General features: G+C 37.2%; 1 protein-coding gene across 1 annotated transcript; it reads left to right on the top strand.

Annotated features, from left to right (window-relative positions):
* The first annotated feature begins 1692 nt into the window (after positions 1–1692).
* DMP1 (dentin matrix acidic phosphoprotein 1) lies at positions 1693–12976 on the top strand. Its single transcript, XM_011232259.2, has 6 exons — positions 1693–1783; positions 6878–6956; positions 7426–7469; positions 9815–9847; positions 10042–10089; positions 11606–12976. Exons 2-6 carry the CDS (start codon positions 6899–6901, stop codon positions 12974–12976), a joined length of 1554 nt encoding a protein of 517 aa, XP_011230561.1. The 5' UTR covers positions 1693–1783; positions 6878–6898.
* The last annotated feature ends 6539 nt before the right edge of the window (positions 12977–19515 follow it).

The following is a 19515-nucleotide window of genomic DNA, read 5'->3' as shown; positions in this document are numbered from 1 at the left end:
ATTTTTTGCCCCCTCCCACCTCATTGCAGTTCGCATTGAATAAGTTCCAAATCCATATATTTGATATTTTTTATCTGGATAAAGTTGGATACCCCAATTCTCTAGAGCCAGGTAGGAGTATCAATTAAAAATTCCAACAATCATTAACATGTTCAGAAAAGTTAGAGTGAGTCATATGGATTCTGCACAAACTAATAAATTGGCCCATTTTAAAGTCAATCTATTCAGTCATTCATAAAAGTATTTACTAAATGCTTATTATGACTCAGGAACCTGGGTATTAGGGCCCTGGGTATACACCAGTAAACAAAGCAAACATCCCCACTTTTGAGGAACTTAAATTCTGGCTAACATTTTTTTTTTTTTCTTTCTTTCTTTCTTTCTTTCTTTCTTTCTTTCTTTCTTTCTTCCTTCCCCTTTCTTTCTTTCTTTTTTTCTTTCTTTCTTTTTCTCTTTCTTTCTTTCTTTCTTTCTTTCTTTCTTTTTCTTTCTTTTCTTTCTTTCTTTCTTTCTTTCTTTCTTTCTTTCTTTCTTTCTTTCTTTCTTTCTCTTTTAAATTTTTTAGCAGGGGAAGGGGTAAAGGGAGAGGGAGAGAGAGAGAGAGAGAATCTTCAGCATGGTTCCGTGCCCAGCATGGAGCCCATTGCGGGGCTCGATTTCATGACCCTGAGATCATGACCTGAGCCAAAATCAAGAATTGGATGCTTAACCAACTGAGCCAACTAGGTGCCCCTGGTAACATATTCTTTTAACAGTTGTTCAGTGGTCATTCTATTGTTACTTGAGCATGCTCCTTGGAAGTTGCCAACTCACTTCCAGCTTCCTACAACAATCTTCAGTACACTCCCTGAAGAGCCCTGGTAAATACTATTTTATCTGTTTCATTACATTTTCAGTGATGGCAGAGTCTCTTGGAAATTGGTTTCTCTGTATGCCACCCAGATAGGCTTCCCTTTAATCCAATTCTGATTTCAAAGAGTCACCAGAGTTAAATCCAAATTGTGGCAAGCAGTTGGAGGGAATAATGAAGTGTTAGATTTAAATTATTTTTGGTTAAAAACAAAAATTACTTAGGGTGGTGCTTTAACATTTCCAATCACCAGAGAATTCTGTAACACGTCATTAGCTTACTAAGACTTTTGGACCTTGTGTGTATATGGGAGTAGGGAGAGGAGAAGAAAAGGAGAGAAGTAGTAGAGGTTGTTAAAAGATGAGAAGGGAAAGGATAAACCTCATATTCTCAACATCAACCATTGAGGCAAATCTAGTATTTTAGGAGTTTCGTCATGTACAACGTGGAAATGTACATTAACAGGAAACTTGCTACCCACTCCTTGACTCTCCTTTTCCTGTCCATGTGTCTGCTTGGATCTATTAGTGGGTGGAAGACATTGTCATTGTTTATAATGCTCATACGCCTGCATGGATGTGAATGACATATATTTAGAAATCAAAATAAAGCTTTAGGAAGATCTTCAATTTAATGGAAACTAGTCTAGTCATTTGAGAACCACAAGAGCTTTTTAGGGAAAATCTGCCTCTGCAAGTTGGAGGAAGTGTGGGTGTACCGGAGTCCCGGTGACACCTTGTGATGTCAGTCACCCCCAGCCTGAGGTTGATTGGCTATGAAGAGCTGAAGTAGAGTTTAAATTCCTGCACCATCAGAGAAGTGAACATCAGAACATCAACACAAGAGTGGCTTCACTGGGCATAAATTTCCTCCGTGAGAACTTCAGCCTCATTGTTGAGACTTTTGGGGGAAAGTCTTCGTGAACTGAAGAGGGTAAGAAATTCTCTTTTTTAAAAAAATTTAAAAAAATTTTAAAAAATGACTTCTGCTATGTTTGGAAAACATTAAATGTGTACACATGTTGAGAGGCATTATGCCTTGCAGAGAAAGATGGAGAGAGCTGAGCCTATGGTTAAAATGATTCCCATTTTTGTGCCTGTTGATTATGCCACAGCAAATAATGATATGAAAATGACAGGCTAAGTCAATAGAGCCAGGTGTTCTTCTCTGTACTACTTTAATTAGATCTCTGCAGAGTACTTCTGAAAGGAAAAGTTTACTGAAAAGGAGACAGATGGAAAGTAATTTTGAAGGTTAGCTTTAATTAGCAAAACAAAACTTTTACATTTAGGTTTCGTGGATGTAGTGATGTTCATGGCCTACAAAATATTATGAAAGAATCTAAACTAGACTGGCAGAACTTCCAAAAAATGGTCTTTTAAATTAAAAACCATTTAATGCTACTCATCTAGATAGCATCCAATAATAGTTATTATGAATGGAGTAACTAAAAGAAGATGTTAAGGCCACTGAAATAAATCAAGGATGTAATCATTAAAAAAGCTTTTGTATTGTTTATGTCGGTAGTCATGTTAGCATGATGCCTTGCAGTCAGAATTCAATAAAATGTTGAATATAACTGTCTTTTAAAAACACTTTCTAATGTAGAAGACTTAAGGATATATATACCTCAATCTGTATTTATATTTGCTTCATTTATTCCACTTCATCTATATCATTAAGTGTCTGTCTTCCATAACAGAAAATGGGAATTGTGGTCAGGTAATGCATTCTTTACGACATCTAGAAAATCCCACGTGTAATAGCAATACTTCAAGCAACCCGTTTTCTTTAGGAGCAGTAACTGCTAGTGAACCATACTTTCTATGTACCTGAGGGCCAAACAGACTATTGTACTTTGATGTGGTTGGTTAAAATGTGTGAACAAACAAACAATTTTCTAAAACTATTAGTCCGCTTACCTACCCCAAAATGGTAATGTGGACCAATATGCCTCAGATGCTTAGAGGCCTTCCAAGTCTATGTTGAATTTTAGGGACCTTGGAGTTATTTTACTACAGTTGAAGGCTTATGGTGTGGGATTGATTATAACTGATTTATGACAATTACAATGGGAAGGACTGGATATTTTTATTGCCTTATTTGTTTGGTGTTCTGAATTCCTGATAGAATTCATATCCTGGCCAAATTCCATTTTATTTTCAAAGAGTAGTAATGAACCAATTCCTAGCTAATGGAGGTTCTGGTTAGTTGGGTTTGGATAATTTTACTTTTGTAGGACCAGCTAATTATCATGATTACACACTATTGTACACTCAGCACCTAGAACAGTGCCTGGCTCATAGGATAGTCTCAATAAGTATTTGTTGACTGTTAATGTATGGTTATACTGTTTATTGTATTATTGAAGATAACAACACTAAGTCAAAAATAAGCAAATATAATAAATTGAGCCTATGATTTTTCAAGCTTTTATTTCCTTCCTTTGGCTTATTGCTTTCATTTCAGTTTACATAAAAGAAGAAATATACTTTACAAGTGAATCTTAACTTGGAGGAAATTTCAGAACAAGTTTCCTTTCTTGAAAGCACAAAGAATTTCTGGCTATACTTGAGAGTAGCCAGAGAGAGACTGTAGTTCCCTACCCCAGATCTTAAACATTTTGAGTCTTTTCAACTCTGGGAAAAAAATGAGAAAGGCTGAAAATCTTCTATATCCACTGCCCTTCAAGCAGGTGGAACACAAGTTAAGATTATTGATTTCTTTTTGTCACAGGCTTTCACTATAGAATGACAGCATGTACAATGTAGAAATGACATTTATCAATCACCAAAAAAGAACTTGGGGTTCTGGACTCATCTCTTTCAAGAAGGCTTGTAGCTAGTTTGCTAATTTATTACTCAGAATAGGGCTACAGCATATCTGCTTCTATCCTTCTTAGGATGGTAGCTAAAAAGTTTATAAACATCTACAACTCTCATTTGGAATACTTCACAAAAGCATAATTATTCTTATAGAAATACTAATTGATAGCCTAATATAGGGTTTAAGATCTGACTTCCTTTAATGCTTGATGGCAGACTATATCCTCTGAGAGGCGTCTTCACCTCTTTTAGGACCCCAAGGTGTCTTTTATTTTAGTTTGAGAAATTACTGCTGTAGGTCAGGGTGCTAAATGGTATTTCTAGAAGCACAAGCAAGTTACTGTATCTCTCTTACGTTTCATGATATTCCATCCCTAAGAAACTTGCATGCTGGAAGCATACATTTCCTTTGTAAAACGGCCCAATATTCATTACTGTAGGGCATCACCTTTTTTTTTTCTATTTAGATAAAAGAGAAGCAAAAAACCAAACCAAAACAGAAAAAACAAGAGGAGAACTCAGTATTTACTGGCCTTGTATCAAGTCTGGAATATTGTTAGTTTTCAGAATATCATGAGATTATCCCCTATTCAAATTTCAGTCTGAAACTTAAAATGGTGAACAGCCTAATTTTCATTTGACCTGGGACGCCAAAACCACTGGCATGCTGTTGAGAGTATCATATTTAGGAGAAAATTTCCTTTCCTTAAGAAATGAACCTAAGAACTTAAAAAAACAAAAGTTTTGGTTGTGGGAATTAAAGAAAAATAGAGGCGAAGAAAAATTTTCCTTCTTGTAGGGTCTTCACAGGACCTAAGAATTAAACTGACATAAGTTAGATTAACAGGAGAAAAGCACCTAAGTTTTATTAAAAATTTTACATGTATATGATAGCCTTCATAAGGGAATGAAGACCTGAAGGAGTGACGAGAGCAGAAAGCTTTTCTACCTTTTATTTTTTAAATTTATTTTTATTTTTAAAAGATTTTTATTTATTTGTCAGAGAGAGAGAGAATACAAGCAGGGAGGGCTGCAGGCAGAGGGAGAAGCAGGCTCCCCACTGAGCAAGGAGCCCGGGACTTAACCACAAGAGCCTGAGATCATGACCTGAGCTGCAGGCAGTGCCACCCAGGCTCCCACTTTCCTACCTTTTAGATATAGAAACAATACTTCTGTGAAGAACTGACAAGACAAAAAGGTTTGGGCTGGGGCAGTAAATTGTAGGGAAGTGATTAGGAAGATAGGATTAGCTTAACAAGGCTGGTTTGTACAGATTTCTCTCAGCCTTGACCCCTTGTCTCTGAGGATGAGAAGGTCTTCCCTCCTCTGGGTACAGGGAGGCCACCTTTCACAGGGGAGTTCCTGCTTTCAGGAAGAAAAAGGAGGATCAGAGCATCTTTCTTGCATCTGCTGTTTCTCAAGGGCCTTCAGCTCAAAATAATTTTTGTCAAAGAGGCATATTTTGGGATATAAGATGTTCTGGTTTCTTTCAGAAGTAATATCTCTTTTAATTAGGCTTGTTTTAGATGCAGTTGAGCATTTTCATGTTTTCTCTGTTAATATTAGGCAGAAGATTTGAAAAAGAAATAAAAATATCAAAATACAAGGACTTATATGAACTACGCTGAATCAGAATAAAGAAAATAATACAAATGAAGAATAACTACATTGAAGTGGATAACATTCATGACATAAAATGAGAAAATCTATTGGGCCATTTGAGCTGTATGAAAGCAGAAATGAGGAACATTCTCAGTGTTCTTAGGGTGTCTACTGTTCTCTTGAATAAATTTAAAAAATAAGATTAAATGACTTCTGGAGCCATGTTACAGGTGCTGTTCAGTATTCAGACATTAGTGAGCAATGTATTCTTATTTTCTAGATCAGAGGTTAAAATCATTTGCAGCACCTTAAAAACAAAAGTGAAATGTGAAATAAACTTGCAGGATTTCACAAAATGTCTGGAAGTCCATCTGACAAATTGATTAGGGCAGCCACAAGGTTTACAAGTGCCAGGCAAATTATTTTCCTTTTAAATCATTTCAATAACTTTTTATATTAGCATGTAGTAATCTGTTTTTAGATACAGAACAAGTTGTTTTCCAAATCACCAGTTCTTGAAGTGTGAAATGAAGCCACCATCCAGGAAAATGCAGTTTGATTTGGTATGTTTCACTCAGCGTGATTCATAAGTATATCCCAAACCTCTAACCTTCCTGAGATCCTTCAGTAACATGAGCGACATTTAAAAGAATTTAGCACAATCTATGTATAATGTATGACCAGTTGTAGCACAGTAGATATTAAGAGCTTTCTGGAGTTATAATATGAAGCCTGCCACAGTACACTTCTTCAGATCACGAAAAAAAGTGCAAATTAATCTATTTTGTCTAAATGTTATTATGAAGTTATAAATGTGACCGAGAAGCAGTTTGTGTGTATGTGTGTGTGTGTAGACAAATGCAGATGACCTATCAATGGTATCACTAAATTTTGTGTTATGTGTATATTTCCCAGGTTGCTGGGCCACACTAAGGTGCTTAATTATCATAAAAGTGATTGGTCAGAAATTTCTCTATTCCCTTCTTTACTTGTTACTCCATTTGTCATATTTTATGTGTTAGGGAAGAAGTGTTTATAGACATCTTCATTGAAATGTTTCCAATTTATCTCTTAGAAGTAAGGTTTCTTTTTAACCTGTTTATTGAGATATAATTCGATATATACTTTACACACTTGAAGTCTACAGTTCAATAATTTTTAGCCATTGCAGAGTTGTGTAACTTTCACCAAAATCAATTTTAGAACACTTTCATCACCTCCAAAATTCGCCCCTTAACTGTCATTCCCAAACTTTCATCTCTTCCAGCCCTGGACAAACACCTACTTTCTGTCTCTATAGATTTGCCTATTTCGGACAATTTATATAAATGGAATCATACAATATGTGGTCTTTTGTGCCTGGCTTCTTTCGCTCAGTGTAATGTTTTCAAGGTTCCTCTACTTTGTAGCATGTATCAGTACTTCATTCATTTTTATGGCTGAATAATATTCCATTGCATGAATACAGTACCTTTTATTTATTTATCAGTTGATGGACATTTGGACAAGTTGTGTTTTTTAATATGAAGAAACTGTTAAAAAGTAAAAACTTCCGTATTTCTTTAGCATAGAGGAAAACGTCTTCTGTCCTTCATCACAGGTAGAGGTGACACACCCAGCTATGAAGACCAGCATCCTGCTTATGTTCCTTTGGGGGTTGTCCTGTGCTCTCCCAGTAAGTATCAGGGTAGGGATATAGGAAATAAACCTTTTATACCTAAAATTCCACAATTTTCATTGGCTATAAGCCAAGGTGGCTGTATATGTTCTAGTCAGATGAAAATAGTAGTTTCTGAGGAACCTGTTATCTTTAAAATATTATCTGAGTTATTCCTTATTCTGTTCAGTCATATAGCTAGGATTCTCATTTTTCTTCATCATCACTGGTTCTCAAAGTAACATCCCCCAACCAGCAGCCTCAACATCAACTAGAATTTTGTTAGAAATGTAAATTCTTGGGTCCTACTTCAGAACTACTGAGCTAGACTCTCTAGAGATGGGGCAATCCTGTGATTTAAAAGGCCTCCAGCTGACTCTGATTCATGCTAAAATTTGACGATCACTGCTCCTACGTATGTAAAGTGTTAATAGCTACTGCCTTGGAAATTTCTCTGTGGGTTAACCATGTGTACTAATTTTTCTAGGTAGCCAGGTATCAAAATACTGAATCTGAGAGCTCTGAAGAATGGAAGGTGAGTAAAAATAAGGTTTTTCAAAAATATTTTTAATTTAAAATATTATTAAATATATTGGCTCCACCACAAATATTGAAACTGCTAATGATTTAAGGAACACCTTAATAACCTAAGATATAGGTAGTAAGGGCTATAATTTCTAGTTCATGTGAAAAAAATTAGTTCATATAATGCTTCAACTTCAACTTAATAGTATAATTGAGTGAGGAGGCATTTTTTTTCCTTTAGCTTTATTTTCATAATGGATGTCCGAAGTAGTGGAAGGGAATGGACGAAGTGAACCAAGACTGCTTTTAAAGGATTAGGACTACAAATCTGTTTAACCAGGAGATGTCTGGCAGGCAGGAGGTCAAGACCTGGAAGGTGAGAAAGGCAGACCGAGAGGATACTAGAGTCTCTGGAATAATAGCTAATGTTGATTGAGTGTTAACTCCGAATAACCCAACAGTTACTAATTTTCAAGAACTTAAGAACCATTGCTAGGCTGTTTTATGTGCTTACAAGAGAACACTGAGACACAGAGAGGAACTCAATCTGTCTCGGTTACATGGTTAATAAGTGTTAGAGCCAGACTTTAAACCTAGGTCACTCTGGCTCCAGAATCCACGTTCTCTACCAGAGTATTATAAGTCCTCTCAGGAAGGGGCCAAGTCTAGGAGGGCAGCAGGTTCTCAAGATTGAAACTACAAGTAAGGCTTAAAATCTTACGCTAAGTCAGAGTGTTTTTTCATGACCTCATTATTTGCTGGCTTTTGCATACAATGCAGCTCGGGCACAATAGTATTAGTGGTTGCCGGATAATGTCAGAGGCTTGAGATGGGGTTCTGCCTCTGCCTGAGACTGGAATCGGCACTGCAGGATTTCTTATATGAACTTTTTTTTTTTTAAAGATTTTATTTATTTATATGACAGAGAGACAACCAGCGAGAGAGGCAACACAGCAGGGGAGTGGGAGAGGAAGAAGCAGGCTCCCAGCGGAGGAGCCCCATGTGGGACTTGATCCCGGAACGCCAGGATCACGCCCTGAGCCAAAGGCAGACGCTTAACGACTGCACTACCCAGGCGCCCCCTTATATGAACTTTTATCAGAGATGTCTGGTTAACTGAAAAGCAGCCACTATAGATCCTCTCTCTCATTCAACCAAAGACTCTTAAGAATACCACAAACATGTTAGGTTCTCAAGTGTAGCTTGGGCATGAGAAAAATACCAATGTCTTGCTCTCTTCCATCCCTTAATTCCAAATGATAACTGACAGATTTATATCTGAGAGTCTGCCACTGTGCCTGCCTGCAGTGTCACAGGGCAAAGACTTTAAGTGATTACAGATCCTTCCTCTGGGGAGATAACCTGCCTAGCATGCTGAGAGGCTTGCTGAAGACATGCTGACATCCCAGCTTTTCTCTGTACCTCAGGTCTTCACATCCATGGCTCAGGAGCTTTGAACCCCAAAGGATTTTGGGATCCTGCTGTGCTTAAGGGGAAGGGGGAGTGTAGATCCAGAGAAGGCACCAGAGGTGGCTCAGGCAATCTTTGAGTTCTTATAAGATAAAAAAACCTGAAATATATCAGAACTATGCCTAATTAAGTTTCAGACTTAGTTCTTTTGTGTATGTGATCCTATGTGATTCAAGAAAGGTTTAATGGCTTTCTCAATTCAGTTTTATCTACTGTTGAATTTCATAAAGTGATGTTCTCAAAATGGATTATTTCTTTAGTTTATATCATATTGAATAGTTCTCAAGATGCTTCCATTTTCATCCTCACAGCAACTCTGGGGAGTAGGCACAGTGGTTGCTAATATTCTTAATTTATGAATTAAAAAAATTGACATTGGAAAAGTGAAGTGAGTTGCCCAGAGTCACAAAGAGTGACCAAACATTACAGTTTATCCAAGACTTAGGGGTTTCCTGGAACATGTGAATTTCAGCACTAAAACCAAGACAGTTGGTTTTCAGGGATAAAACTAAAACCAAGGAGCTAATTGAGACTTAAATCTGGGTTCTAAATTCTAATGCTGTTCTTTTTTCTTCTATGTTACATTTTATCTAGGTTGTACAAACAATCGACTTCAAAAAAAGTATATTTTTCTCCAAGTGAATATCAGAAACACAGAAATCTTCTAGGTCTTTTAGATCACAAGATCTTTCTACGCCATCAGGCCATCTCACATTCTCTTTTAGCCACTTCACCATAAAATGTCATTATTACTCATATAAATGTAAACTATATGTCAAGGAACTAAAAAAAATCAACAAAAATTTTTTTAAATATCGCAAGACATGATCCATCTGTAAAGGAGTAACTTGTTTTCCTTCCTTTTTTTTTTTTTTTTTTTTACAGGGTCATTTGGCTCAGACACCAACACCACCTTTGGTAACTATCTCATTCATTTTTTTGTCATAAACACCTCATACAGTAAATTTACTTTAACATTCTTCTCATCACCTTAAGCCATTTGGACAGCAGTGAATCAAAACCGCAACCAATTTATGTGTATCATATATTTTTCTTTCTTTGGAAATTACTAAAAGGAAAAAGAAACAACTTTTTTTTTTTTTTCCTTTTAGGAGAGCAGTGAGTCATCAGAAGAAAGTAAAGTTAGCTCAGAGGAACAGGTAATTAAAGAGACCTTTCTGAACTTTTCAGGCTACTTAGGAATGGAAGGAAATGATGTTAGATTAAATTACCTGCAACCACTCTAAATGTAATATTTTCTAACCATTGGTTATGTTAGCTAAGTCATCCCATGAAGTAAGAAGAGAAAAAAGAGTGGGAGAATTCAGATGTGGACATGTTGTTCATTCCACATTTATCACTGGGGCCAGATTGTAGACATTGTGGCCCCAGATGTCCTCCAGTTAGAAAGCACGTGCACACACACACACACACAAATGGTCCTAGACTATGTTAGACGAGGAATAGATCATTTATCACTCTAAAATGTTGCTTTTACAGTTGGAGTGGTTCAGATCAGGCAGAGAAAGCTTTCTGGCTACATGAAGTACCTGTTGGGCCTTAGAGACCTCCTCCATGTCAAGGATCTTGTTGGAGGAGAGAATAGGAAAGCCCTGAAGAAACTTGAGTGAATCAGCTTATTAGTCTTTCACCACTATTTACTAAAGGTTTATCTGAGGAACATTCTAGAAATTTATAAGTATAGAATTGGGGTTGTTTCTGGAGATGTTATGACTTATTGCCTCTATAGTCTCTGAGCTCTCAAATGAGAATTATAGTAATTTTTTGAGAAGCATGCAATATGTGCCTATGGAGGTATGGGGAGCTAAAAAGATTCTTAGTTCCAGCATACCAGTGTAAACTCTAGCAATGGAAAGAGTTGTCATCATGCTCTACTCCAAATTGGAAAGTCAGACATTGATCAGTAGGGACAAGTGGAATAATAAAAACAAAGTTGGTAAGAATGCTCTGCTCTGGGGTATGGTAAAGACAGCAGATTTTTCCAGAGCAGAATGAATGAAGACTCACTATCCTTCCTTATCTGTGTAGAGCTTCCAATTAGTTGACTTATGGGGATAACCTCTCTGAGCTCACATTTAGAACTAAGCCTCCCCGGTGGTCCCACTAGTTGCAGTCTTCTAGCTAAGCCTTCTACAGGCAACCCTCTGCCTGTGTGAATGAAGTATAAACATGGAATGGGTGAGATGTATATCTTACACAATATTTTACTTTCATTTTAGCTAAAGGTTTCATTCTACTGCCCTAGTACAGTACCCCCGAAAGTTAATTAGAAAAAAATCACCAGTTTAAAAAGATGTTTAAGGCCAAACAATTTGATAAGTATTTCAAACATCTCTTTAACAACAACAACAAAAAATTCCCTGAGAGTTTCTTCCAGGAATCAGACTTACAATATGATATGAGTTTCATGAATGTGATTTCTACAGAGCTTTTTAAGAAAATTTCTGTGGACTGAGTGAATTGTGCCTATATAAAATGGAATGACTTGAGTTTCAACTCATCTTTCCTCTTTAACCTCTGGTAGAGATGTTATTGAGCAGTAAAACTGACCATGGATAGAAGGAGGGACATAAGAAGAAAGCAGGAAGAGCCTAGATAACACCCTCTATATCAGCCCCTGGAGTACTGACCATGTTTCTTAACCCCAAACTCCAGGCAAGTGAAGACCCTAGTGACAGTGCTGAATCAAAGGAGGGCCTTAATGATCACCAGTATATGCACAGACCAGCTGATGGCCTCCCTAGGAATGGAGGAAAAGGAGGAGATGATAAAGATGATGATGAAGATGACAGTGGAGATGACACTTTTGGCAATGATGACAATGGCCCAGGTCCTGAAAAGAGACAAGGAGGAAACTCCAGACACAAAAGTAATGAAGACTCAGCCGACACCACACAATCTGGGGAAGATAGTGCCTTGCAAGGGGAAGACAGTGCCCAAGATACCACCAGTGAGAGCAGGGACCTTGACCATGAGGATGAGGTGAACAGCAGGCCTGAGAGAGGTGACTCTGCTCAAGAGAGTGATAGTGAGGAGCTCTGGGTGGGAGGCGGCAGTGAAGGAGATAGTAGCCATGGGGATGGCTCTGAGTTCGGTGATGAAGAAATGCAGAATGATGATCCAGACATTATCAGGAGCGACAGAGGCAACTCCAGAATGAACAGTGCTAGTGTCAAATCAGAAGAATCGAAAGGAAACAGTGATGAACAAGCAAGCACTCAGGATTCAGGTGACAGCCAATCAGTGGAGTATCCCAGGAGGAAAATTTTCAGAAAGTCCCGCATTTCTGAGGAAGATGATATAGGGGAGCTTGATGATAACAACACAATGGAAGAAATCAAGAGTGACTCAACAGAAAACACAAACTCCAAAGAAACTGGCCTCAGCCAATCCAGGGAAAACAGCGAGAGTGAATCTCTAGAAGAGAGTGAGGAGAAACAGTCCCCAGAAGACAGTCAAAATGTACAAGACCCCAGTAGTGAGTCTAGTCAAGAGATTGATCAACCATCTCAGGAAAATAGTAGTGAATCTCAGGAAGAGGTAGTGAGTGAGTCCAGGGGTGACAACCCAGATAACACCACCAGTCACTCAGAAGATCAGGAAGATAGCGATTCCAGTGAAGAGAACAGCTTGAATAAAACCTCCAGTTCAGAAAGTGAATCCACAGAGGAGCAAGCTGACAGTGAATCCAATGAAAGCCTCAAAGACTCAGAGGAAAGCCCAGAGTTCACTGAGGAGAACAGTTCTAGCCAGGAGGGCCTCCAGTCTCACAGCGCCTCAGCAGAGAGCCAAAGTGAAGAAAGCCAGTCTGAGCAGGACAGCCAGTCCGAGGAAGACGATGCCAGTGATTCTCAGGACAGCAGCAAATCAAAAGAAGACAGCAACTCTACTGAGAGCAAATCAAGTAGTGAGGAAGATGGCCAGTCAAAAAACACTGAGATAGAAAGCAGAAAATTAACAGTTGATACTTATCACAACAAACCCATTGGGGATCAAGATGACAATGACTGCCAAGACGGCTATTAGCATCAACTTTTCTAAGAAGTGGCTCTCACAAATAGGGGTCTTGGGAGTTGGAGAATAGGGAAATCATTATAACTATAATTTATTGATTTTTTTTTAAATCAGAAGGACAACCAGAGATCATTTCCTTCTGAAAGGAAATGCTGGATATATTTGTTTCTAGAGTGTCACCAATTTGCAGGGGTTTAAATACTGTCAGATGACACCAGCACACACTCAATGACACTGGAAGCAAGGAAAGATGTGCATTATAGCTTCACAACTGAAATCGTTACTAACTCATTAACATAACAGTTATTGAGGTTCTATTATGTACCAGGCACTGTGCTAGGTGCTGGGATATAAAGAAGCTTAAGGCTTGTTTCTTGCTCCTGAGGAGCTTATAGAGGGACAAATAAACTTAAAAAGCTAAACAAGGATACATATGAGGGAAACAAGAATTATTACAATGCAGTATGGTAAGTGCTGTAAGAGGTATGAAGAAAATACGTGGGAGCACAGAAGATGGGACCAACTTTGCCTTGGAAAATCAGGGAGGGCTTCACAGCAGAAAAGACACTAGAGTTGGAGCACTGCATAAGATTTCTCCATTGAAGACAAGAGAATTCTATTCATTCTTGGGATAAGCAACAGTGAATACTATATGATTAAATATTTAGTTTTTTGAAAGCACTTTCAAATTATGGCACAGTGAGGTATTCTGGATAAAGAAAACTTTGTTTTCAACTAACTTACCCCTTTTAATGCTTTTTGTGGAACTCCCATGAATACTGCTTTACTCACCACTGGTGATATGATATGGAAGACTGGGTGGGGGAGAGTAGTAGAAAGAAATCCCTCTTTAAATAGATAACTTTTAGCTTTATTTTTTTTTCTAAAATCTATGTGCAATGCTAGAAAAATTATTCTCTGGGTCCTTTACATATGTTGCACATAATGAAATTGTGTATATAGAATTCAATTGATTTTTGCCAAATATCCTTTGAAATGTTACCTCAACATAAAATATGTTTTGTAATAAAGATAATAATATCTAGAAAAAGTATGTGCTAATTTTTATAGTAATATTATTAGGAAATATCTGTATGAAATAACTCTTCCCTTAAAGCATTAAAGAATAGTTTCCTTTCTTCCATTAAAATAAAAGATTTTCTTAAATTATTTCATGAAAATTTTATTTATAATTCAGGTAGCATTTTGAAAAAATTACTTTGTATGTTGCTTATGATATTTTACCAAATATACCTGTTATAGACAAGGAAAAAAGGAAATGATGCTTAAGACCATCCCAAAACTTCATGGTGATTAGGTTTAACATTAGTTCTTGCTGGTCTCTCAGACTGTCATTTGTGTAAACTCTGGAATCTACAGGGAAACATATTCCTTACATTTTTAAATTCTTTGTAAGAAAATACTGCACTTCAGCACTTTTACTTTACAGATGTGTTTTTGGCCACAATTCTACTAGAGTACATCAGAATTCCCCTACAAATTTATTAAGAGAATCAGGAAGACTTTCTTTTACTCATTCATTCAATTTTTTTTGAGAGAGTGCGCATGAGTGCGTGCGTGCATGTGTGAGGTTGCGGGGCCGGGGGATGGGTAGAGGGAGAGGGAGAATCCCAAGCATGCTCCATGCCCAGTGCAGAGCCCAACATAGGGCCCTATATCATAACCCCGAGATCATGACCCGAACTGAAATCAAGAGTCAGACGCTTAACCGACTGAGCCACCCAGGTGCCCCCAGAAGACTTTCTAACCTTCAGCCTGATCTTTCCCATCCTTCACATAGTTCCATTCCCTCACAACGTCAAAGCTGTGGTCACTTGGAGAATAAATATATATTCTCTAATCCTATCCCTTGAGATTTTTAATTTAGTAGGTCTAAAGTGAAACCTAGAATTCTCTATTTTTAGAAGGATCCCAGGAGATTCTATGTAGCCCATCCACATACTTACATTTGAGTTCTCTGGCTCCATGGATTAATTATCTGGCTTTTTAAACCTAGAGGTTCCTGCCAACCCACGGCTTCTTGGAAGGAGAACTGCCCCATGTTTGGATTTCCTGAGTGCCTGAGGCATAGGTGCTCAGATTCTAACCGTTCACCTGCTCTGCCTCACCACAGGTGATTGTACTGATGAGAACCTGACCCCAGGGGACTTGCCTATAGGCTGGCCAGCAGCCTTAGACGAGACAGGTGGCAAAGGCTCTGCCTCACATAAATGACAGTGGCCTGAGGCGTAATATGAATTTACCTCTGTGGATATTTGAATATTTATGAATACAGATGTCAACAAGTAATCAAAACAAAAACAGAAGGGAATACACAGAGAGCCAGAAATAGCCATTAGAGAGAGTCTATTAATGGTGAAGCACAAAACTGAAAATTATTGAGCTCTCAGCGCTGAGAGGCAAAATCATAACCCTCTTGCTCTCATGCTTGGATCTTGACTCTCCTATCATCCCCTAGGCCTTCTTGGATTCCTATGATATTCCTTCCTTTTAAGTGCAACTTGTATCCTTACAATACATTCACCTTTCTTGAGACAAACCGAGTTAGTCTTTGTGACTTGCAAACAAAATGCCTCATCAGCTCAGACTCATAACCTTAGGTATTAAGTTTAGCACTATCCCCAGATCATATAATCCCTTTACCAAGTTAACTAACAGGACTTTTAGAAAGAAGAATAATGATAAGAATTTTAGCTATGTTGGTGATAGAAATCATCCTAGGCAGATGTGGGAGAGTTTTAAGCTCTCATTGACTCATTTTATGTAGTAGGTATAGACACTAGTCAATTTTGCAATCAAAAGTGGTATAAAAATATTATCCAAAGGAAAGCTGACTGGACTGGGGCTTTAGCTTTGAGGGTGTATAAGTTTTCTCATGAGTTCCCCACTGAAGTCTATAATGGATGAGTCCACTTGAGAAGCCAAATCATAATCAGAAACCAAATTTTAATTTATAATGGGAAAAATAAAAATTAAAGGCTATGAGATGAGCATAAATGAGAACACAAATGAGAGCTATGTGGCAGGAATGCTCAATAGCACTGGGCTAAAATAAGATGATGTATCTACTGTGTTCCATGAAAAACCTTACAGTTGGGACCCAAACTTTAGAAAGCTGACTCTTGCTTGAACAGAACTCCAAAGAGCCATTATCAAGTCTTGCCACAGTGACCCTTATTTTCTAAGTTTACTAGGGTTAATCCACCCTTCTTTAAATGGCCCATACTTCCTTTACACAGATTATTAGTACAGTCAAGTTGGTTTCTATGGAGTCCTGCTGGCCTGGAGCCATTCCGTCTTCTCCACATGATTTTGCATATTTATGTAGATCTAAAAATTTAGTTCCTAAACTACAATCTTAATATACTGCTCTTAGTTCCTGACGTGATGTGGGCACTCTCTGTGACTCCAAAATAAATACAAATTGATGGTTTCTAATCTTTCCCATTTACCCACTGACTCATTCAAACATTTATGGAGCACATCTTGTGATCTATAGAAGGATGAATGAGATATGATTTCTGCCTTTAAGAAGCTCATCATCTATGGCAGAGACAAAAGTGTATGCACTGTGAGAGATGATTAGAGCAGTTATAGGGCTCTTACTAAATTTCCACAGGTGTACATGGGAGGGAGTGATTAACCTGTTTAGAGAGTTGAAGAGGTATTGGGACAACTGATGTAAACCTTAGGAAGTGAGTAAGAAAACAGGGGAGCAGCACACTCCAAGCATAGGGAACAGAGAAGTTAATGTTCAAAATTGTTTACGGCATGTTAATGTATGATAAAAACATCTGGTGTTATCAAAGCATTGGGAGGAGAGGAAGAGAAAGGGGGAAGTGATATGTGAAGGTCTACGAATGCCAAATTAAGAAGAACAGCCTTCATCGTTAGTGAGTACTTCCTGGAGCTAGGTTTTCATATATGATATATATATCATAAACACCTTTGACATAGATATCATCAATTCTCTAGCCTCTTTAAAATATATAATAAAGAATAGCAAATGAAACACAGGAAAGCTAAGTTAAGCATCCTACTCCATAATCCAAGAAATAGCTAGCACAGTCTTGTCTCCATTTCTGTTCAATGATGAGCCACTGAAAATTTTGACAACTTTCAAATGTGCACTACAATATTACTGAATGGAGTCACCATGCTGTTTATTACATCACAAGATTTATTTATTTTAAAACTAAAAGTCTGTACCTCTTGACCCCCTTCTTGCCCTATTTTGCCCACCCCACAAACCCATCCCCCTCTGGTAACCACCATTCTATTCTCTGTATCTATGCATTTTGTTTTGTTTTGTTTAGATTCCACATATAAGTAAAATCATATGGTATTTGTCTTTCTCTGACTGACTTATTTCATTTAACTTAATCCTCTAGGTCCATCTATGTTGTTGCAAATGGCAAGATTTCATTCTTTTATGTCTGAATAGTATTCCATTGTATATATACACCACATCCTCTTAATCCACTCATCCATTGATGGAGACTTGTTTCAATATTTTGGCTAATATAAATAATGCTGTGATAAGCATAGGGATGCATATATCCTTTTGAATTAGTGTTTTCATTTTCTTTGGATAAATACCCAGCAGAATTGCTGGATCAAATGGCAGTTATATTTTTAATTTTTTGAGGAACCTCTGTAGGTTTCCATAGTGGCTGTACTAACTTACATTCCCACAAGTAGTGTATGAGGGTTTCCTCTTCCCATATCCTTGTCAACACTTGTAATTTCTTGTCTTATTGATAATAGCCATTCTAACTGATATGAGGGAATATGTCACTGTGGTTTTTGCCTTGCATTTCCCTAATGATTAGGGATACTGAGCAAATTTTCATGTGCCTGCTGGCCATATGTATGTCTTCCTTGTCAAGAGTGTCTGTTCAGATCCTCTGCCCACTAATCAAATTATTTGTTTGCTATTGAGTTGTAAGAGTTCTTTACGTATTTTGGATATTAACCCCTTACTAAATATATCACTTGCAAATATTTTCTCCCATTTAATTAAGTTGCTTTTTCATTTTCTTGTTGGGCTTCCTTTACTGTGCAGGAACTTTTTTAGTTTGTAGTCCCTCTTGTTTATTTTTGCTTTTGTTGCCTTTGCTATTAGAGTCAGGTTCAAAAACTCACTATCAAGAACCATGTCAAGGAGCTTACTCTTATGTTTTCTTCTAGGAGTTTTACGGTTTTAGGTCCTACCTTCAAGTCTTTAATTCATTTTGAGTTAATTTTGTGTATGGTGTAACACAGTAGTCAAGGTTCATTCTTTTGCATGTGGCTGTCCAGTTTCCCAACACCATTTATTGAATAGACTGTCCTTTCCCCATTGTATATTCTTGCTTTTCTGTCATAAACTAATTGACCATCTATGCCTGGGTTTATTTCTAGGCTCTCTATTCTGTTTCATTGATCTATGTGTCTATTTTTTATGCCAATACCATACTGTTTTGATTGCTATTGCTTTGTAATACAGTTTGAAATCAGGATGCATGATACATCAGGATGCATTTCTCAAGATTGCTTTGGTTATTCAGGATCTTTCATGGTTCCCTACAAATTTTAGAATTTTTTTTTTCTATTTCTCTGAAAAAGGCCATTGATATTTTAATAGAGATTGTCTGAATCTGTAGATTGCTTTGGGTCCTATGGACATTTTAACATTAATTCTTCCAATCCATGAATACAACTATCTTTCCATTTATTTATATCTTTTTCAATTTCTTTCATCAGTGTCTTATAGTTTTCAGTGTCTTACAGTTTTCAGAGTACAGGTCTTTTGCCTCCCTGATTAAATTTATTCCTAGGTATTTTATCCTTTTTGATGCAATTGTAAGTGAAATTATTTTCTTAATTTCTCTGATAGTTTACTGTTAGTATATAAAAACAGAACAGATTTTTGTATAATGGTTTTGTGCCCTGAAATTTTACTGAATTAATTTATTACTTCTAACAGTTTTTGGTGGAGTCTTTAGGGTTTTCTATACATAAAATCATGTCATTTACAAATAGTAACAGTCCAACTTCTTCCTAATTTGGGTGACTTTTATTTCTTTTTCATGCCAGTTTCTCTGGCTAGGACTTCTAATACTATGTTTAATAAAAGTGGCATGAGTGGACACCCTTGTCTAATTCCTGATCTTAGAGGAAAAGCTTTCAGCTTTTTACCATTGAGTATGATGTTAGCTGTGGGCTTGTCATATATGGCCTTTATTATGTTGCAGTGCATTCCCTTTATACCCACTTTGTTGAGGGTTTTTTTAAAAATCATAAATGGATATTTAATGTTGACAAATGCTTTTTCTGTATCCATTGGAAAAACCATATGATTTTTAGCTTTCATTTTGTTAATGTGGTGTATCATGTTGATTGATTTGCAGATGTTGAACCATCCTTGCATCCTTGGAATAAATCCCACTTTATTATAGTGCATGATCCTTTTAACGTATTGTTGAATTTGGTTTGCTAATATTTTGTTGAGGATTTTTGCATCTATGTTCATCAGGGACACTGACCTG

The sequence above is a fragment of the Ailuropoda melanoleuca genome, chromosome 11, assembly GCF_002007445.2.
Source record: "Ailuropoda melanoleuca isolate Jingjing chromosome 11, ASM200744v2, whole genome shotgun sequence".
In the NCBI taxonomy this organism is placed as follows: Eukaryota; Metazoa; Chordata; class Mammalia; order Carnivora; family Ursidae; genus Ailuropoda; species Ailuropoda melanoleuca.
The sequence above is the reverse complement of the archived record's forward strand: the minus strand, read 5'-3'. Positions and strand labels throughout refer to the sequence as shown.

Excerpts from the sequence above, each read along its gene's own strand:
- DMP1 (XM_011232259.2), top strand. The coding sequence starts at position 6,899 with ATGAAGACCAGCATCCTGCTTATGTTCCTTTGGGGGTTGTCCTGTGCT. Across the intron at positions 6,957-7,425 it reads GTCCTGTGCTCTCCCAGTAA|CCAGGTATCAAAATACTGAA; the intron begins GTATCAGGGTAG and ends TTTTCTAGGTAG. Across the intron at positions 9,848-10,041 it reads AGACACCAACACCACCTTTG|GAGAGCAGTGAGTCATCAGA; the intron begins GTAACTATCTCA and ends TTTTCCTTTTAG.